Source organism: Pelodiscus sinensis, chromosome 12 (genome assembly GCF_052426305.1).
Source record: "Pelodiscus sinensis isolate ZL-2025 chromosome 12, ASM5242630v1, whole genome shotgun sequence".
Taxonomy (NCBI): domain Eukaryota; kingdom Metazoa; phylum Chordata; order Testudines; family Trionychidae; genus Pelodiscus; species Pelodiscus sinensis.
The window spans coordinates 52335739-52356498 of record NC_143063.1 but is presented as its reverse complement, the minus strand read 5'-3'; the positions used below and the strand labels follow the sequence as shown (position 1 = coordinate 52356498).

General features: G+C 62.1%; 1 protein-coding gene across 2 annotated transcripts; it reads right to left on the bottom strand.

The window, feature by feature from the left end:
- Window positions 1–2691: 2691 nt before the first annotated feature.
- Window positions 2692–20275, bottom strand: TAT (tyrosine aminotransferase). Of its 2 annotated transcripts, none has more exons than XM_075918203.2 (12): window positions 20121–20275; window positions 18596–18820; window positions 18371–18475; window positions 17571–17638; window positions 17053–17211; window positions 16500–16638; window positions 14783–14835; window positions 14251–14505; window positions 13002–13130; window positions 12481–12564; window positions 4393–4491; window positions 2692–3392 (listed from the first exon to the last, which is right to left on the bottom strand). In XM_075918203.2, exons 2-12 carry the CDS (start codon window positions 18810–18812, stop codon window positions 3249–3251), a joined length of 1452 nt encoding a protein of 483 aa, XP_075774318.1. In that variant the 5' UTR covers window positions 18813–18820; window positions 20121–20275; the 3' UTR covers window positions 2692–3248. The 2 variants fall into 2 exon arrangements, with proteins under 2 accessions (XP_075774318.1, XP_075774319.1); XM_075918204.2 differs by having other exon boundaries at window positions 14251–14403; window positions 20121–20274.
- Window positions 20276–20760: the final 485 nt, after the last annotated feature.

The following is a 20760-nucleotide window of genomic DNA, read 5'->3' as shown; positions in this document are numbered from 1 at the left end:
GAAAATACCGGTCATTGCACACGGCACATTGCACGTGTCCGGTATTTTCTGATTTTTTTAACTGGTCAGAGCGTGCAAACACCAGACTGTCCAGTACACTACTGGACACCCTATAGAGCAAGGGGCGCGTCTGTAACATGAACCCAGAGCAAAGACAATAAACACTGCAACCTTGTCAGCAGCCATTTGGCATCTTAGTACACAGGCTCACTTTGCGGTAAGACCTGGGTGTCTCTGCCAGGCCAGGAGCCTGGAAGGCCCAGAGCTGAGCTGGCGGGCCTGGCGTGGGCTGTGGGGATGGGTGTTTACTGGCTGAGTGTTATTTCCTGGGCTCACTGCTGAACACTTTCTATGCATGAGTTCAGTTCCGTGCACACGTCTCCAGTCTTTCCATTTGCTTTGCCTGCCCTCAAAGCTGCTGCATTCAGCTCTGGGAAACCCCTCTGCATATTCCAGTCGTTTCGGTTTCATTTCTGCACCTAAGCAGTGTCTGCAGGACATGGGCAGCCAGCGAGCGCCGGCAGGTACCCCAAGTTGGCGCAGTCTCCGTCTCAGATCCGAGTGGCTCTCTGGTTCATGGGGGCTTCCGGCCTTGTGTTCTGAACAGCAGCCAAGCAGCTGGCGTTCCCTGAGGGAGGAGCCGCGGGGAGGGGGAGGTGCCACTGTTACTCAGAGCTGCCCAGCACTGGGGCGGGCTGGCTGGGGGGGACCGGGAGCTGCCCCGGCTTGTATTCAAAGCGGCCAACACATGGGGCTGCTGGGGAGGAGGGGGGGCTGCTCTATTTGCAGCACACTCACTGGCGGCAGCCCCGCATCTACAGGCCCAATGATGGCAGCTGGAGCCCTGTAGGGTTGCCAGGTCTCCAGTATTGACCCGGACAGTCCGGTATTTTCGCCTCCTGTCTGGTAAAAAAATTCAGAAAATACCGGACACCTAAAATGTCTGGTATTTTCTAATTTTTTTCCCCGGCCAGGAGGCGAAAATACCAGACACCTGGCAACCCTAGTGCCCAGGCCTGGGCCCAGCCCCTGGCCTCCTCCCCGGGCCCCGACACCGGACCCCGTGCTTACCTGGTTCTACAGGGAAGCTACGTCCTGGCTTGAACAAGACCACGAAATGGCCAGCGGCACAAAGCCTAAAGACCAAGGGGAAGCAACGCCTTCCCTGGGTCTTAGTGCTCAACCGCTCCCCTGTTCCTAGCCCTCGTCTAACTCTGCGCTCACTCTGAAGGGGGCCATGCTGGTTTAATGCTGTTTTATTATTTAATTTGTTTGTTTGTTTTCTTAATAAGCCTCAAAGTCCTTTTTTTCCCCCAACAACTTTGGCCCCTCCCCTTTTTTTTCCTCGACAGAATTTTTCCCCCAGTGGTTTTTTTTTTGGTGGGGGAGGGGTATTCAGTATTTTTGGTTCAACCATCTGGCAACCCTAGAGCCCCGAGTCACCCCTCCCGACCCCGTGGCTGACTCCCGCACTCCTATTCCCCTCCCCGAGCCCCCAGCCTGCCTTTCCCCACCTTCTCCATCTCCAGGGGCTGGACTCAGAGGAGGCAGCTAGTGAGTGCAGGCCCCTCGCTGCACCGCACCACCAAGGGGAGGGGCATGTCTGGATTCCTTCCTGCGCAGCCACTCAGCCCTGCACTGTACAGGGAACGACTCCCCCGGCCGTTTAGTGAGTCGGTGGCAGAGTGTGGCTGAGAACCAAGGCCCCTGCCCCCACAGGGGATGGGAGAGAGTGTGCGGGGCACGTGAATGGAGAGCGATGGGAGAGACACACAGGCAGTTGTTGGGAGGGGTGAGCTGTGTATGAGGGTGGGGCAGAGATCAGTGGGGTGCAGGGAAGGGCAGACTCAGGGGTGCGTGGGGCTGGCTCTGGCATGTGTCCGAGCCTTTGCCAGTTGACACTCTGTTTGGTAGGTGACGTTTCGGGGCTGAAAACCGGGGCTGTTCAGTGTCGTTACCAGCCCTGAGCTGAGTCAAAATGCTGCGGCTGAGAGGCACGGGGGGGTTGAGACACACGAGGATCCCGGGCCTGGCTGGTCTGAACTCGGGCTATAATAGCGTAATCGATTACCTGATAAGCAAATGCTTATAGGTTAATGCTGCAGACGACACGCATCCCCCTCACCCCCGCCACCAGTCAATTGTTTAGCAGGCTGCAGCAGCCCTGGCTTGTGCTGGGTCCAGGACCTACCCCCGCTCTGGCTCTGCATTTAAAGTGTATTACCAGCCAGGCAGGGAGGCAGCCTGGCTCAGTTCCGGCTCACATCGGATCCCGGAGCTCAGCCCCTTCCTCCCTGGACAGAGGCTGCTGCCAGTCTGTACTCCTGCCTCTGTATCAGAGGCAGCAACGTAGGGCGACAGGCAGCCGGTCTATGAGGGGGGCTGGCTTTTAAGCTGGCTCCCCGAGTGGATCAGCTCTCGCCTGGTGCCTCTCACAGCACAGAGTGGCAAGGGGCTCCCTGGGCGTGGGGCCAGGGCGCGCTAGCTGCTGGCCCCGCCCCCAGGCACTATAGAATAGTCGAGTAACCGATAAGAATTCCCGAGGTTAATCGACTCTTCCATTATCCGCTATTTAACATCCCTAGTCTGAGCCGCCCATGAGAAGTGCCAATGGAGGAGGAACCAGCCGGTGTGTCTCCAGCTGGCCTGGGCCGGCAGAGAGCAGCCGCGGCAGGGCAGTCACAGCACAAGGCCAGGCACGCCCCAACCTTTATTAATAAAATAGTTACAATAACTTATGTTCTTTGCGTCTCCAAGGGCCGAGTGCCCAGAGCCTGCAGGGACAGGGGAGACGTCCGGTGTCAGCAACCTTCTGTGCTGCAGGAAGAGAGGGGTCCATCGTGCATGTGTACCCTGGACCGGCCAGTCCTGCTCCAGCCACAGCGGCCAAGCTCTGCTCCGACACAGCCTTAGCTCAGCATCCCACATGGCTGCTGTGGGGGTTGTCGTCTCACATGCAGCCTGGGTCTCCCCACACCAGAGCCCTGGCTCCCGCATGCTCCGCCTGGCTGACCCGGGGGAGCCGCAGGCCCTGTGGCTGCGGGCCAAGGACACTGGGGCCTGTGGGCCTGGGAGCCGGAGCATGAGCGGGCTCGAGCGGTGGCTGCTGGTTCCATGTCTGAATGGACATGCAGTCGCTCTGCAGGATGCCAGCCTGCTCCAGCTGCAGTAGGTGCTCGGGGGTGCAGGTGCTGACCTGAGGGCAGCCCACTGCTGGCTGGGCGGAGGCAGAGTGGGGGTACCCCAGGCTACTTGTCACACTCCAGGTCCTGGGCCCCCTCGCTGCCCTGGTAGTGCCTCTCACAGAACTCCTGGATGCGACTGCAGGCCTCCGCCATCAGCGCCTCGGGCACCGTGAGCACCACCCGGAAGTAGTTGGGGTACTCAAAGCACTGAAAGAAGCATGGGAAAAGGCTGCATAGCTGGGCGGGGGCCACCGGCGAGCACCCCCCACAGGAACAGGCTGCCCGGCGCCACGGATCCTGGCCGGGAGCGCGGCCTCAACTCCTGCTGCCTGTCACAGCACAACCCCGGGGCACCGGTGGCAGGGCGGGAAGCAGTCGGTGGCCGGCCCCCAGCGGGATCTCGTGCGTGGGCTGGGGGCTCTGGAGGTCCAGGGCGCGGCTGAGGAACCGGGCAGGTGGCTGCGGGCAATGGGAGCAGGGGGGTGGTGGGGCGGGGGGACGCGCAATGTGTCGCCAGCCCCGCCCTGCAGCACGAACAGGGCGCGGGGCTCGCCAGGGCGGCGGGCGGAGCCGGGACACGCGGGCTGCTCAGGGCACGGCCCAGCTGGGACCTGGCTTGGGCAAGGAGCGATCACATGACTCCCCTGCCTTCCTGGTGCCCCAGCCCCAGAGCTTCCAGCCCCAGCCCTCCCGGGCGCCCCAATCCTGGAGCTCCCGGCCCCATCCCCCCCAGACGCCCCAATCCCAGAGCTCCCATCCCTCCCAGGCGCCCCAATCCCAAAGCTCCCATCCCCCCCCGGGCGCCCCAATCCCAGAGCTCCCAGCTCCATCCCCCCCGGGCACCCCAATCCCAGAACTCCCATCCCCCCGGGGTGCCCCAATCCCAGAGCTCCCATCCCCCCCGGGGCGCCCCAATCCCAGAGCTCCCATCCCCCCCGGGCGCCCCAATCCCAGAGCTCCCACCCCATCCCCCCCGGGAGCTCCAGCCCCAGAGCTCCCAGCCCCATCCCCCCCGGGCGCCCCAATCCCAGAGCTCCCATCCCCCCCGGGAGCTCCAGCCCCAGAGCTCCCAGCCCCCCCAGGGCATCCCAGTCCCAGAGCTCCCAACCCCTCCAGGCACCCCAGGCCCAGCGCTCCCAACCACTCCAGGCACCCCAGGCCCAGCGCTCCCCCCTCCCTCCGCGTGGCGGCGCTGGGGGACACTGACTGTGGCCGGCAGGCAGAAGACCGACTCTTCTGAGATCAGCTGTTCAGTGAACTCCACATCGTTCTCGAACTCGGGGAAATGCTCCATTTCAATCCCAACCTGCAGGGCAGACACCGGGGTCAGAGATCGAGACCCTGTGGGATTGCACCAGGCAGCCCCGTGGAGCTCCTCTCCCAGCGTCCCCCCACGGCCCTTTGCAGCCCCGTGCCAAGCACCGAGTGTGTCCTGTGCACTGAGTCACCAGGCGCCTCCAGAGCCACCGCCCCACAGCGCTAACCCTCAGTCCTAGCATGGGCAGCTGCAGACAGCCTCACTCCCCACAGCCGTGGGACAGGGACTCCGTTAAAGAGACCATCGCCCGCTCTAGCGTCCCGGAGAGCCCTGGTGTCCGTGCACACGGGCCATGTGCTGTTACCAACACCCAGCATCTGCTAACAACCAGGTGCACCAGGAGGGAAGAAACCCCGTAGTGACGGGCACGTCAGGGGAGAAGACACGCCAGAGGCCTCAGGCAGGCAGCCGTGAAACATTTCCACACAAGGGACTGCAGCCAGCCGGAGGCAACGCTGCTCTGGGTGCAACAGACAAGACTGGAAGCTGGGTGTTCCCTGGGGACCAGCTCTCCTGACCTGATGACACTCACTCTGGGGCTGCCTATCTGATGCTTCCAAGGGGCTAATTTCCCAATGCTGAGGGAAGTGATGAGTGAAACTGATTAGGATGAAAACTCTAACACAGAAAAATGTGAATAAACATTCTCGGTTGTTTACGAAGTGTTTACCAGCTGGCTAAAAGCCATGAATTCACAATCAAAATAAGAAAAAACTTTGGCCAAATGCCTGTGGCCAATAAAGTGATGAAACTGAGATGGGAAACTAGAGACATCAGGGCACAAGTCCTGGCTGGCAGGCCTAAGGAGAATAAGGAGGGTTATGTTTACAAAAAAAAAACCAACCAAATTCTAACAATAGTATGTAAGCCCATTATTAGAGGGAGATGGCAACACTTTTGACAAGGAGGTAGAAGAGGCAGGGGTGTCTGATGGAGATTTTTTTCTTTGTCAGGAAGGCGTATGACAATGTCCTCCTATTACGTCAGGCTGATGAGCCACTTTCCAGTTTTCATAAGTAAAGAGAGTGTTGAACAGCACCGACTGGTGAGAAAACATTTTAAGACCAGCAGCCCTGGGTAACTGGTAGGGAAGAGCCCTCAAACCGCTGGCTGCACAGGTCTTTGGCCTGCTGATTAGCTTTTAAGTCATTAGTCAGTACTAGGAACAATGCAAAAGACTGGATGAGTGTTCATGTGGTGTCCTTTTCAGAAACAGCAAGTGGAATCCCCCTTTAGCCACCCCACTGCAAATGAAGGGAAAGAGGATTCAGTTGACAAAGAGCTAAAGTAAATTAATGCCAGGCAATGTGGATTGACGGAAGAGGCGTCTTGTGAAGCAAGCCTGATTTCATTATTTCATGAGTTTAAAAGTCTGATTGAAAAATGAACCATGTAGCCACTGTGACGTATGTTACGTGTTTGATTTGGCACCACATGACAATAATTAGCCCTAGCCGATATCTGCAAAGAATAAGCACAGGATAAATGGATTAGGACATGGCTAAGGGAGAGAGCTAAAACCCCAGTGACACTGAGCATGGGTCCTGCTAGTGGGGTCCTGCACAGGTCAGTGTTAGACCTGACCTGGAGCAGATGAGAGTTTTGCAGGGACTAGGGCGCGGGGCCTATTGAAGCGCAGGGCCCGGGGCAGCACAATTTCACGCATGTGCCACGGCCGCAGCCGACAGGTAGTAGCACGTGCGTGGGGCCTATTGAAGCGCGGGGCCCGGGGCATCCGCCCCGCTTGCCCTGCCCTGTACCCGCCGCTGGATCTGACACTATTCGATATTTCCATCGGTGCTCTGGCAGTAAATCCAAAGGGTGACAGAACAGATGAGTGGAGGGGTCAATAATGCTGAGAACAGGAAAGTCCTGCAAGAGTGACCTGGATTGCTCAGTAAACTGGACCCACTCAAAGAAAATACTTTGCAATAAAGACAACTAATGTCTAAAGAATGCCGAGGTACATGGAATGCACACCGTGCCATGCCTGTAGAATGAGTTCTTTGAGGGCATCAACAAGCATGTGGATAAGGGGGATCCAGTGGATATCATGTAATTAGATTTTCAGAAAACCTTTGACTAGGTCCCCCTTAAAGGCTCTTCAATAAAGTAAGTTGCCATGGGATGAGGGGGAAGGTCCTTTCATGGACTGAGAACTGGTTAAAAGACAGGAAACAAGGGGTAGGAATAAAGAGTTTTCAGACGGTAGAGAGGTAACTAACAGTATCCCACAGTGGGCTGTACTGGGACCAATCCTAGTCAACATAGTCATAACTGATCTGGAGAGAGGGTTACACTGAGGTGGCAAAATTTGCAGATGATACAAAACTGCTTAGATAAGAACAAAGCAGACTGAAGAACTTCAAAAGGATTTCACAGAACTAGATGGCTGGGCAACAAAATGGGAAAGGAATTGTAATTTTGATAAGTGCAAAGTAATGAACATTGGAAACCATAATCCCAACTATATGTACAAAATGATGGGATCTAAATTAGCTATTAACACTCAAGCGCGAGATCTTGGAGTCATTGTGGACAGTTCTCTGAAAACATCCACTCAGTGCGCAGCAGCAGTGAAAAAAGCAAACAGAATGTTAGGAGTCATTTAAAAAAGGGATAGAGAATAAGACAGACAATATTTTACTGCTTGTATATAACATCATGGTACGCCCACATCTTGAATACTGCGTACAGATGTGGTCTCCTCATCTCAAAAAAGATATATTGGCATTAGAAAAGGTTCAGAAAAGGGCAACAAAAATGATGAGGGTTTGGAATGGGTCCAATATGAAGAGAGATTAAAAAGACCTGGACATTTATGCTTAGAAAAGAGGAGACTAAGGGGGGATATGATCTCGGTCTATAAATCATGACTGGTGTGGGAAAAGTTATTTACTTATTCCCACACTATAAGAACCAGGGGGTCACTGAATGAAATTAATAGGCAGCAGGATTAAAACAGACAAATGGCATGTTCTTCACATAATGCACAGTCAATCTATGGAACTCCTTGCCAGAGGATGTTATGAAGGCCAGGACTTTAAAAGGGTTTAAAAAACGGCTAAATAAATTCATGGAGGACAGGTCCATCAATGGCTATTAGCTAGGAGGGGTAGGAATGGTGTTCCTAGCCTCTGTCAGAGGCTAGAAATCGATGACGGAGGAGGGATCACTTGATGATTCCGTATCCTGTCCATTCTCTCTGGGGCACCTGGCTCGCCACTGTGGAAGAGAGGACACTGGGCTGGATGGACCTTTGGCCTGCCCCAGTGCGGCCGCTCTCCTGTTCTTTTTGGAAAGCAGTGACTTGGATTTAGAGGTGATAGCGGACACAAACACAACATGAGCTCCCTGTGAGACGCTGTGGCTCAAGGGGCCAGTGCTCTCCCGGGGTGATGTGTCAGTGAGCAGAAGGGAGGTGATTTTACCTCTGCACATAGCACTGGTGTGACTGATGCTAGAACAGATACTGAAAAACTGGAGAGGTGCAGACCTGAGCCCCCCAGCATGGTTCAAAAACCGGAGAAATTCTTTTGAATAAGAGACATAAGGAGCTCTGTCCGCTGGGCGTCCCGGCAGACGACAGTCGGCTTGTCTGCGGCAGAGCAGTATCTTCACAGGGAGAACACAACGCATGCTAAAGGGCTCCGGAGGCTTCTCGCAGACACAGGAGTAAGTAAGAGCCAGTGGCTGGAAGTGGAAACGGGACGCATTCGAATTCAAAATAAGGCGCCATGTTTTTCAACTGCCCGTGTTTCTTAAACTGTGTTCCATGGCACACCGGTGTGCCGCAGAGAACGGAATTCAAAATGGCTGCCCTTAAAGGGGCAAGTGACCTTTTTTTGCTCAATAACTTCCCCCCGATCCTTTTTCCCTGACGTTTTTTATCTTGGCTCAACAAAAAATCCTTGGTGTTCTTCATACAAAAATTATTGTTTGTGTTCCTTGGACTGAAAACGTTTAAGAAACACTGCATTAACCAGTGGGCCAAACAGCCAATGGAAGCAGTGCGCCTCTATCTCTTGCTGGAAGAGCAGTGCCTTTCTGGGCCATCTGCTTTAGCCAGACGCAAGCTACGCGGCTCCCCAGAGGTAGCTGGCTAGAATCCTCTACCCTGTGCTACACCGAGGTCAGATTTAACCATGTCGAAGTCCCCTCTGACCCTGAACTCTATGACTCTCTGAAGACTGGGGCACCCCAGGCACAGACATGGGCGTGGCCCCGGCCGAGATCAGGCCCCGTTGAGCCGGGCAATGCCCAGGGACAGACACAGGCCCGGCCCCGGCCGAGATCAGGCCCCGTTGAGCCGGGCGATGCCCAGGCACAGACACAGGCCCAGCCCTGGCTGAGATCAGGCCCCGTTGAGCCGGGCAATGCCCTGGCACAGACACAGGCCCGGCCCTGGCTGAGATCAGGCCCCGTTGAGCCGGGCGATGCCCTGGCACAGACACAGGCCCGGCCCTGGCTGAGATCAGGCCCCGTTGAGCCGGGCGATGCCCTGGCACAGACACAGGCCCGGCCCCGGCCGAGATCAGGCCCCGTTGAGCTGGGCGATGCCCAGAGACAGACACAGGCCCGGCCCTGGCCGAGATCAGGCCCCGTTGAGCCGGGTGATGCCCTGGCACAGACACAGGCCTGGCCCCGGCCGAGATCAGGCCCCGTTGAGCCGGGCGATGCCCAGGGACAGACACAGGCCCGGCCCCGGCCGAGATCAGGCCCCGTTGAGCCGGGCGATGCCCTGGCACAGACACAGGCCCGGCCATGGCCGAGATCAGGCCCCGTTGAACCAGGCGATGCCCAGGGACAGACACAGGCCCAGCCCCGGCCGAGATCAGGCCCCGTTGAGCCGGGCGATGCCCAGGGACAGACACAGGCCCGGCCCCGGCCGAGATCAGGCCCCGTTGAGCCGGGCGATGCCCAGGGACAGACACAGGCCCGGCCCCGGCCGAGATCAGGCCCCGTTGAGCCAGGCGATGCCCTGGCACAGACACAGGCCCGGCCCCGGCCGAGATCAGGCCCCGTTGAGCCGGGCGATGCCCAGAGACAGACACAGGCCCGGCCCTGGCCGAGATCAGGCCCCGTTGAGCCGGGCGATGCCCTGGCACAGACACAGGCCCGGCCCCGGCCGAGATCAGGCCCCGTTGAGCCGGGCGATGCCCAGGGACAGACACAGGCCCGGCCCCGGCCGAGATCAGGCCCCGTTGAGCCGGGCGATGACCTGGCACAGACACAGGCCCGGCCATGGCCGAGATCAGGCCCCGTTGAGCCAGGCGATGCCCAGGGACAGACACAGGCCCGGCCCCGGCCGAGATCAGGCCCCGTTGAGCCGGGCGATGCCCAGGGACAGACACAGGCCCGGCCCCGGCCGAGATCAGGCCCCGTTGAGCCGGGCGATGACCTGGCACAGACACAGGCCCGGCCATGGCCGAGATCAGGCCCCGTTGAGCCAGGCGATGCCCAGGGACAGACACAGGCCCGGCCCCGGCCGAGATCAGGCCCCGTTGAGCCGGGCGATGCCCAGGGACAGACACAGGCCCGGCCCCGGCCGAGATCAGGCCCCATTGAGCCGGGCGATGCCCAGGGACAGACACAGGCCCGGCCCCGGCCGAGATCAGGCTCCGTTGAGCCAGGCGATGCCCTGGCACAGACACAGGCCCGGCCCCGGCCGAGATCAGGCCCCGTTGAGCCGGGCGATGCCCAGGGACAGACACAGGCCCGGCCCCGGCCGAGATCAGGCCCCGTTGAGCCGGGCGATGACCTGGCACAGACACAGGCCCGGCCCCGGCCGAGATCAGGCCCCGTTGAGCCAGGCGATGCCCTGGCACAGACACAGGCCCGGCCCCGGCCGAGATCAGGCCCCGTTGAGCCGGGCGATGCCCAGAGACAGACACAGGCCTGGCCCCGGCCGAGATCAGGCCCCGTTGAGCCGGGTGATGCCCTGGCACAGACACAGGCCCGGCCCCGGCCGAGATCAGGCCCCGTTGAGCCGGGCGATGCCCAGAGACAGACACAGGCCCGGCCCCGGCCGAGATCAGGCCCCGTTGAGCCGGGCGATGCCCAGGGACAGACACAGGCCCGGCCCTGGCCAAGATCAGGCCCCATTGAGCCGGGCGATGCCCTGGCACAGACACAGGCCCGGCCCCGGCTGAGATCAGGCCCCGTTGAGCCGGGCGATGCCCAGGGACAGACTCAGGCCCGGCCCCGGCCGAGATCAGGCCCCGTTGAGCAGGGCGATGCCCAGGGACAGTCACAGGCCCGGCCATGGCTGAGATCAGGCCCCGTTGAGCAGGGCGATGCCCTGGCTCAGACACAGGCCCGGCCCCGGCCGAGATCAGGCCCCGTTGAGCAGGGCGATGCCCTGGCTCAGACACAGGCCCGGCCATGGCTGAGATCAGGCCCCGTTGAGCCGGGCGATGCCCAGGGACAGACTCAGGCCCGGCCCCGGCCGAGATCAGGCCCCGTTGAGCTGGGCGATGCCCTGGCACAGACACAGGCCCGGCCATGGCTGAGATCAGGCCCCGTTGAGCCGGGCGATGCCCAGGGACAGACTCAGGCCCGGCCCCGGCCGAGATCAGGCTCCGTTGAGCCAGGCGATGCCCTGGCACAGACACAGGCCCGGCCCCGGCCGAGATCAGGCCCCGTTGAGCCGGGCGATGCCCAGGGACAGACACAGGCCCGGCCCTGGCCGAGATCAGGCCCCGTTGAGCCGGGCGATGACCTGGCACAGACACAGGCCCGGCCCCGGCCGAGATCAGGCCCCGTTGAGCCAGGCGATGCCCTGGCACAGACACAGGCCCGGCCCCGGCCGAGATCAGGCCCCGTTGAGCCGGGCGATGCCCAGAGACAGACACAGGCCTGGCCCCGGCCGAGATCAGGCCCCGTTGAGCCGGGTGATGCCCTGGCACAGACACAGGCCCGGCCCCGGCCGAGATCAGGCCCCGTTGAGCCGGGCGATGCCCAGAGACAGACACAGGCCCGGCCCCGGCCGAGATCAGGCCCCGTTGAGCCGGGCGATGCCCAGGGACAGACACAGGCCCGGCCCCGGCCGAGATCAGGCCCCATTGAGCCGGGCGATGCCCTGGCACAGACACAGGCCCGGCCCCGGCTGAGATCAGGCCCCGTTGAGCCGGGCGATGCCCAGGGACAGACTCAGGCCCGGCCCCGGCCGAGATCAGGCCCCGTTGAGCAGGGCGATGCCCAGGGACAGTCACAGGCCCGGCCATGGCTGAGATCAGGCCCCGTTGAGCAGGGCGATGCCCTGGCTCAGACACAGGCCCGGCCCCGGCCGAGATCAGGCCCCGTTGAGCAGGGCGATGCCCTGGCTCAGACACAGGCCCGGCCATGGCTGAGATCAGGCCCCGTTGAGCCGGGCGATGCCCAGGGACAGACTCAGGCCCGGCCCCGGCCGAGATCAGGCCCCGTTGAGCTGGGCGATGCCCTGGCACAGACACAGGCCCGGCCATGGCTGAGATCAGGCCCCGTTGAGCCGGGCGATGCCCAGGGACAGACTCAGGCCCGGCCCCGGCCGAGATCAGGCCCCGTTGAGCCGGGCGATGCCCAGGGACAGACTCAGGCCCGGCCCCGGCCGAGATCAGGCCCCGTTGAGCAGGGCAATGCCCAGGGACAGTCACAGGCCCAGCCATGGCTGAGATCAGGCCCCGTTGAGCCGGGCGATGCCCTGGCTCAGACACAGGCCCGGCCCTGGCCGAGATCTGGCCCCGTTGAGCAGGGCGATGCCCTGGCTCAGACACAGGCCCGGCCATGGCTGAGATCAGGCCCCGTTGAGCCGGGTGATGCCCTGGCACAGACACAGGCCCGGCCATGGCTGAGATCAGGCCCCGTTGAGCAGGGCGATGCCCTGGTGCAGACACAGGCCCGGCTCTGACCCATTACCATTTTAAGCGCGGAGGCCGACCCTGGGACAGGCACTGAGCAAGCAGCTGGGCTCCGCAGGGGCGCGAACGCACAACTCACCATGAGGTACATGGCCCCCGCGGGCCGGACGGGCTGGAGCCCACAGACAGCAGACAGGGCAGCATAGCAAAGGTCAGCGTTGGACTGCAAGGCAGAGGGAAAGGGGGTCAGAGCTGGGGCCATTCCAGGAAGCAGCTCAGCAGGCTGCAGACAGGTTCTTGGCCAGAGCCCAGGACAGGCTCCCCTGTAAGGACAAGGGCAGCGAACGCAAACAGGACAGATGTGAATGGCCTGCAGTGCGGCCGAGGCCACTGTGCTGAGCTCAGCAAATCAGTGTGGACCCCCCCCCCCCCCAAGCTCTCTTCCTTCAGCCCCTCCTGGCTGGCAGCACTGACACTGGCTTGTCCTGCACCCCTGGCAGCACCTTCTGCCGGGCAAGGCCAGGACTAGTGACCAGGAACTCCCCCAAACCAGGGCTCCCGCCCTCTCCCTCCCACCAGGAGAGTGGCCATGGGAAGAGGGGGCCCAGCCAGACGCCATGTGATGGTTCCCGCTCCCTCTGCCTGCCTGGGGGGACGTACCTTGAGGAAGCTGAGGGTGTTGTGATAAAACTCTGGGGGCGTTTGGCGCATGATGTGTTCTAGTGCCCCCTGGACAATTGTGCAGGGGCCCAGGATCCTTTGGCTCAGCCTTACAAGGCCGTCCCGGATCTGCAACACAGAGGACACTGAAGACGGCGCACGCCGGGAGGAGAGGAAAATGCTCCCACCCTGATGCCAGCCAACGCCCACTCTCGGCCAAGGGTGTTTTCAAACTTGGCAACATGTTCCAGCAGCAGCCCTGCTTTCCGGGTCTGTGTCACAGCGTCTGTCTAGGCAGGGACTAGCTCTGGCCCTGGTTTGAGGGCTAGAGCTGGTCCCTGATCCTGAGCTAGGATCATAAAGGGGCCAGGAAGCAGCCAGAGCTCACTACTGGGGTCCCTGTTCCCAGATGGCACCTGGCAGGCTAGAGCAGCTCCTGGGCGTCTCTCAATAGTCTGGGGTACACGGCAGCCCAGAACGCACTGTCCTTGAAGAGCTTCCCACCAACCCAACTCCAAGGGGCTGCAACTGGTCTGAACAAGCCCCCGCCAGAGCCTTTGCGAGCCAGTCTCCGTGTCTGGCTCCCCGCCTGTTCCATCACCGTTGGATATGCCACCACAGCCGGCCGGGGACACCACTTGTTACCCTTCCTGGTCCCTCCAAAAAGGAGAAGCTGTGCTAGGGCGCACCGGGACTACACCAGGGCAGCCCGACTTTGGTAGGGGAACCGGGCTGCCTCCAAGAGCAGGTCTATGCTACGTGATAAATTCGATTTAAGGGATGTAACTCCAGCTATGAGAATTGTGTTACCGGAGCTGTTGTACCTTAAATCAAATTTCTGTGGTGGACCCACTACAGGGGGGCAAGGGGAAAAACTTTCCCATCGACCTCCTCTCAGATTGCCGGAGATGCCATCAGAGTTCGATTTAGCAGGTCCTTACTAGACTTGCTAAATCAAACCCCAGAAGATTGATCGCCAAAGCATCGCTCTTCTCATGACAAGGCCTGAGAGAGGGAAGCCACACGCTGCACCTCCCACGTGGCAGGCAAGAGAAGGCAGCATAAGTGCAGGGAGCAGCAGGCAAAGGCAGGAGGGAGGGAGGGAAGGGCAGGGGGGCACATGCGAGCAGGCGGAAGGGGCTTGTGCCTGAGCCTGGTGCCAGGCAGTGGTGTGCACCCATGCTGGGAAGGTGCCTGCTGCCTGCACATGGTTGGTGTGTGGCACTAGTGTCAGCAGTGAGCCATTCACCTCGTTCCCAAAGATGTCTCTCCGATCATGGACAAGGATCCAGCCCATCCTCCAGCCTGGCACCAGCCATCGCTTGGCCAGGCCTCCGCAGGACAGGATCGGCACGTTGGTGCTGAGCGCTGCGATGGGCTTGTACTTGCCCTCTGCAAACACCTGGGAGAGGCGATGCATTAGTGCGCCTGACGGAAGCGGGGCAGCCCGGGGGCGGGGCTGACTCCAGGACTCAGTGGCAGGGAGGCCAGAGCAGATGATAGCCTGTGAGGTGCAGTGCAAAGAGCAGCCTCTGCACAGCTGGTCCCAAATAAGGGCGGGGCCCCGCCCCTGGAGGGAGATGCAAGCTCAGCAAGGCACGTAGGAGCCAAGTGCTGGAGCCAAGGGCTGCACATCCGGCACCAGGCTGGTCTCCAGGGAAGCAGGACGAAGGAGTCTGGCTCTTGACTGGGCTAGTGACTCCTCCAGCATATGGCGAGGAGCCAGACCAGAACCAGGCGCCAGGTGCACTGGACCGGGCATGGCAGGGACAGGCACTCACCATGTCTCCATAGATCTCGTCAGCTAGGATGGGGACACACTGTCTCGAGGCCACTGGGGGAGAGAAGCAAACACTGAAACTGGCTGCCCTGCTGGGTGCAGACTCACCCTCGCCCCGCGAGGCCAGGCCTGGGCTCTCCCCAGCCCTAAGCAACCGGCCCCAGGCCAGCCACCGAGTGTCCCCTCGTGCACCTTCCTCGGGATCGGCAAAGCTTTAGCCAATCCATCGTCCGGAGCAGCCCTTCCCGAGGCCAGGCCTGCAGGGCCTCTGCCTGCCCTAGGCCGCTCCGACCGCAGGCCGGGGCACACACCACTGTCCGCTAGGCGGCACGTCCAGGGCGGATTCTTAGCCGTGGATCAGGAGTGCAAGGGAAGGCCAGGCCAGGCCAGGGAGTGCAAGGGAAGGCCAGGCCAGGCCAGGGAGTGCAAGGGAAGGCCAGGCCACGGGTGTGCAAGGGAAGGCCAGGCCAGGCCAGGGAGTGCAAGGGAAGGCCAGGCCACGGGTGTGCAAGGGAAGGCCAGGCCAGGCCAGGGGAGTGCAAGGGAAGGCCAGGCCAGGCCCAGGGAGTGCAAGGGAAGGCCAGGCCAGGGCCGGGGAGTGCAAGGGAAGGCCAGGCCAGGCCCAGGGAGTGCAAGGGAAGGCCAGGCCAGGGCCAGGGAGTGCAAGGGAAGGCCAGGCCAGGCCAGGGGAGTGCAAGGGAAGGCCAGGCCATGGGTGTGCAAGGGAAGGCCAGGCCAGGCCAGGGGAGTGCAAGGGAAGGCCAGGCCAGGCCAGGGGAGTGCAAGGGAAGGCCAGGCCAGGCCCAGGGAGTGCAAGGGAAGGCCAGGCCAGGGCCGGGGAGTGCAAGGGAAGGCTAGGCCAGGCCCAGGGAGTGCAAGGGAAGGCCAGGCCAGAGCCGGGGAGTGCAAGGGAAGGCCAGGCCAGGCCAGGGGAGTGCAAGGGAAGGCCAGGCCAGGCCAGGGAGTGCAAGGGAAGGCCAGGCCACGGGTGTACAAGGGAAGGCCAGGCCAGGCCAGGGGAGTGCAAGGGAAGGCCAGGCCAGGCCCAGGGAGTGCAAGGGAAGGCCAGGCCAGGGCCAGGGAGTGCAAGGGAAGGCCAGGCCAGAGCCGGGGAGTGCAAGGGAAGGCCAGGCCAGGCCAGGGGAGTGCAAGGAAAGGCCAGGCCAGGGCCGGGGAGTGCAAGGGAAGGCCAGGCCAGGGCCGGGGAGTGCAAGGGAAGGCCAGGCCAGGCCAGGCCAGGGAGTGCAAGGGAAGGCCAGGCCAGGCCCAGGGAGTGCAAGGGAAGGCCAGGCCAGGCCAGGCCCAGGGAGTGCAAGGGAAGGCCAGGCCAGGCCAGGCCCAGGGAGTGCAAGGGAAGGCCAGGCCAGGCAGGGAAGGTGAGGGGAGAGGAAGAGAAGGACAGGACAGGGGCGGGGAAGGACAGGGCAAGGTCAGGGAAGTCCACCCAGTGGGTTAGGGACAGAACCAGGGACAGATCCCGGTGCTTTCATGCTATCCATGCTGACTCCGTGCAGGGTTGTTGGGCGAGCCCTGGGAACGGGGTAAGTCACACGGGGAGGAGTGAACCCTCCAGACCTGCTATTTTTTCTGCAGCAGCATCAACATAGCATATAGTAGGGCAGGTTCCTTGCCACAGAGCTCCCCATAACAAGACTAAACAGGGAAGCTGAGGAGAGGGCAAGGCATCAAAGCACCAGGCTCCGGGCTCAGAGACGCACCAGCCAGGATCTTCTGGAGATGGCTCTTGCTGAACACGGAGCCGCAGGGGTTCGAGGGGTTGTTCACGATGAGACAGGCCGTCTTCTCATCCACCAGCGACTCCAAGTGCTTCAGGTCGATCTCCCAGGCTCTCTCGGGCTAGTGGGGAGAGGGGAGCCATGATGAAGACTCAGGTGTGGAGTGGGGCCGGAGGAGCTGGCTGTGGGCAGGGCATGGGCATGGTGAGGACATCCAGCAAGCTGGACAAAGAGCAAGGAGCTGGGCCCAGGCTGAGGACGTAGGAGCCCAGGCCTGGGGGGCTGGAGGGTCCAGCCAGGCCCAGGATGTGGGGCAGGACTGTGGCCGGGCACAGACCACATGGACAAGGCTGTGCCCTGCACCTAACGAAAGGCACTGGCTTTCTGCCCACCCTGTGAGGAGCCCGCCAGGAGAAGGGCGGGGCTGGTGGGGTTCGGCACGTGGCACCTTCCTCCATTTCCTCATGAGGAGGGCTCAGAGATGGCTGGGAACGCTCTGGAGGGGCTGCGGCACCTACTCCTCCCATTGCCTTACCAAGAGGTTGTAGAATTTGACCTCAATCCCCAAGGAGAGCGCCAGGGTCTTGTAGAGAGAGAAGCCAGGTCGTGGCACCAGGATGTTCTGCCCTGGGTTAGCCAGCACAGCTAGGACCAGTTCAATAGCCTGGCTGCAGCCGCTCGTCAGGATAACGTCCTGCAGACAGCAAAAGAGACACGTCCTGAGGCTGTGCCGAGCCCTTCCAGACCTTGGAGTCTCTGGCATTGAACTGGGAGACGGGCATCGGCCCGGGGCTGCCAGACGCTGCCAGGGCTGGAAGCGAAGCATTCGGAGCATAACCCTGGCGACTGGGGAGCTCAAAGCCCCAGGACTGGGGCTGGGGGAGTGACAGGCAGGCCCCAGGGCTGGGGCTGAAGCCAGAGCAGGGCTCTGTGGAAAGGCATGTCCAGCCAGTTTGCTCTCTGCTGGGCTAGAGACAAGGCCCATGGCCCCCCGGCTGCCTGTGTGGCTTGTTGCTAACGCCACGGAGCCCGGTCATTCTCCAGCGCCATTACCTGAGCTTCCAGAGGTGCTTCAGGGCAGCTGTAATGCGCAGCCACCACCTGCCGGCAAGACTGGTACCCTGGGAGAGAGGGGTGGAAATGCGGGAGGTGGGTTCACCTCGTTTCCCCCGCAGGCCTGGCGCGGAGCCCCACAGAGCCCAGGGAGACGAGAGCAATGACGCCCTGGGCGAGAGGGAACGGGCCAAAAGACAGCCCTGCCACCAGCACCTTGCTCCATTGCTGAACCAGCTGCCTTGGCCCTGGGACAGTGACATCCAGGCCCCACAGCAGGCTGGGGAGGTGCGGGGCCTACAGCCCACTGCCTGCTCCAAAGCCAAGCCCCCTGCCCCTGGACCAGTGTCCCATACCCAGCCCCCACAGCCCAAGTTAACTGAGTCTGCAGCCTCCGTGCCAAGCCAAGGCGGCTTGGCAAGTGCAGTGCTTGCATCCGTACCCCAAGAGCAGCCCGGGGACGGCACACGGGCGAACGTGGCCTTGCATGATTGCCGGAAGCTCCGCCCAGAGGAGAAGGGGAGCTACCCGCTGGCGAGTGACAAGCTGTGGAGGGCACGAGGCGGAAGCGCCCTGCACGCACTGGGAGGAGTCTGAGGAGTGTCTGGCCCAGCCTCCTCGCAGCGCGAGGGCCGTCGGGACAAGCCAGCACAGCTCCTCCCCGAGCTGGTCAGGCCTCTGCCTCGTCGCATGGGGTGCCCAGCCCGGGGCAGTACATGCTAGATGCCCTGGCTCAGCCCCATGCCCCGTGCCCAAGCCGGGCTAGGACATGACCCGCGGAGAGCAGCGCTGGGCCTTACCGACAGAGGGGGCGTAGCCGTTGTAGCGCCCCGAGTCCAGGGCCTCCTTCACAGCCTGGGTGACCTCGTCATCCGTGGGCAGGTTTCCAAATACCGTCGGGTCACCTGTCAGGGACGGACAAACAGCAAACCCTTGTTGCTCTCGTCCGTTAAGGAGAGCTGTGCACAGCACACGCTGCTCAGCTTGGGCCCCTCAGGCCCTCCCCTTTCCCCGGGCAGCCTCACCCAGGGACAAGGAGATCATGGGCTTGTTGGGGTTGGGCTCCACTTTCATCGAGTCCACGATGGCGCGGATGGGATTGAAAGTCTTCTTGGACATCTCCGAGGCCCGGACTGCCCATCTAGGCTTCCGGCCTTTCGCCTTCCCCAGGAAGAGGCTGGCCCCGGTTTTGTGCACGTGGACGTCGCCGCTGCCGTTCGTTTGGATCAGGTACGAGTCCATCCTGAGACCTGCCCAAGAAAAGGCGCTCCCCAGAGTCAACTGCCGCTGGGCCGCCCTTGTGATGAGCCAGCCGGCTGCTCTGCCCCAGACACACAGGGTCCAAACGGGCGGCCTTTGATAGTCACTGGGATCGCTAGACCCCGTCCCCAGGTCGGCCGGTGCTGAGAGGCAGGCAGGAAGGGAAAGGGAGGCAGAGCAGGGTGGGAGGGCCAGGAAAGACGCCACAGTGAAGGCCAGCCCACACCCAGACCCTACTGCAGGAGAATAGGGAGGAAGATGCCGCTCCACCCACAGCCCCTCAGGGTCCGGCTCAGGCAGCCAGTCGGGCGTTTGCAAGCTCCTTGGGCCGTTGCTGGGGGGGGTCCCTCACGCCTCCCAGAGCAGCGAGCCGAAGCCACCCCAGGCGTCAGGCCCTGGCAGCAGGAGGACTGTGCCCCTTGGGCCCGCCTGGCTGCCTGCAGCGTTCTGAGCCCCCCACGAGCCAGGACAGGCGCCGCTGCTCAAACCCCGGGCAGGGAGGTGAAAGCAGGATTCGCCCAGCCTGCGGGAGGGGAATTCCCGAGCACTAACGGGGAGCTGCTGCTGGCCTGCGGCTTGGGCCATGGGCGCCTCCACCCGCTGCTCCCCCTGGTGCCGGCTACACACGGATGTTGGGCTTTCGCTGGGCAGGTGTAGCCGGAAGCGGGACTGCCCCAGCCAGCAGTGTGCGCAGGCAGCTGCCTCATGAGCACCCCGGGACAGAGAGTTCAGCCTCGGCCTGGAAGGGGCCCTCTCCTGCTGCCAGCCCGCACGTTTCCTCACCGTGGCCTGAGAGTCTCCCGAGCCCTTCCTAGATCTGCTGAGCCTCAGCGGAGAGAGAGAAACCATCCCGCAGAGCCCGGCCCCACACACAGCCCAGGCCGCAGCCCGGCCCCACAGCCTGGCCCCACGCATGGCCCAGGCCACAGCCCGGCCCCACATGCAGCCCAGCCCCACAGCCCGGCCCCACACACGGCCCAGGCCACAGCCCGGCCCCACAGCCTGGCCCCACGCATGGCCCAGGCCACAGCCCGGCCCCACAGCCTGGCCCCACGCATGGCCCAGGCCAGAACAGAAAAGTGTCTGGCCTGAGCAGCTGGGTCTGAGCGCATGGCAGGGAACTGCCTTGGCCAGCCACCGGCAGCACAGGGACAAGCTGGGGCTGACTGAGCCCCACAGTCTGGAGCCCCGAGCTACCCCTAGCTGCATGGGAAGCAGAACCGCTGCCGCTGCAGGGCCCTGGGCAGCCTCCCCCCAGCGGGCTGCAGGTGCCAGAGCGCAGGACTTTACCGTGTGCGGCGCAGAGAGGGAGCCCGGTGCCTGACAAGTGGCCCGAGGGCAGGTCCCCAGCTCCTGAAGTAGCGCTGGGAACTGGGCGTTAGGGTTGAGCCCTGCGGCTATTGGCTGCCGGGGAGGGCTGTTCTCCCCCACCCCACAGCACGTGCCCCCGCCACAGCCGCTTTCGCTGCAAACACCTGGTCCTCTCCTGCACATTAACTCTTTCTGGGTGCGGCAGGCGCGGGGCATAGGCTGAATTTCCGGAGGGCTGCGCTGCCTCCCTGGGCACTTGGCTATGGGAGCCCTGGCGCCCAGGGACTCCGACCTAAGCAGGCTGTAGAGCCACTGCCTCTAGCGTGAGGGCCCAACACACGCTGCCTGTTTGTCCTGTCCAGCCCAGTGCCTTGGGCCCCTTGCATCTAGAGCCCGTCGCTCCGAAAAGGCACCAAACCCCAGAGCGGCCAGACTGGGCCAGACCAAGTCTCCATCTTGCCCAGGGCCCTGTCTGCCCACAGTGGCCAGTGCAGGTGCCCCAGAGGGAAAGAGCAGAACAGGGAACCATCAAGTGATCCCTCCCCATCACCCAGCTTTTGACAAACAGAGGCCAGGGACACCATTCCTACCCATCCCGGCTAATAGCCATTAATGGACC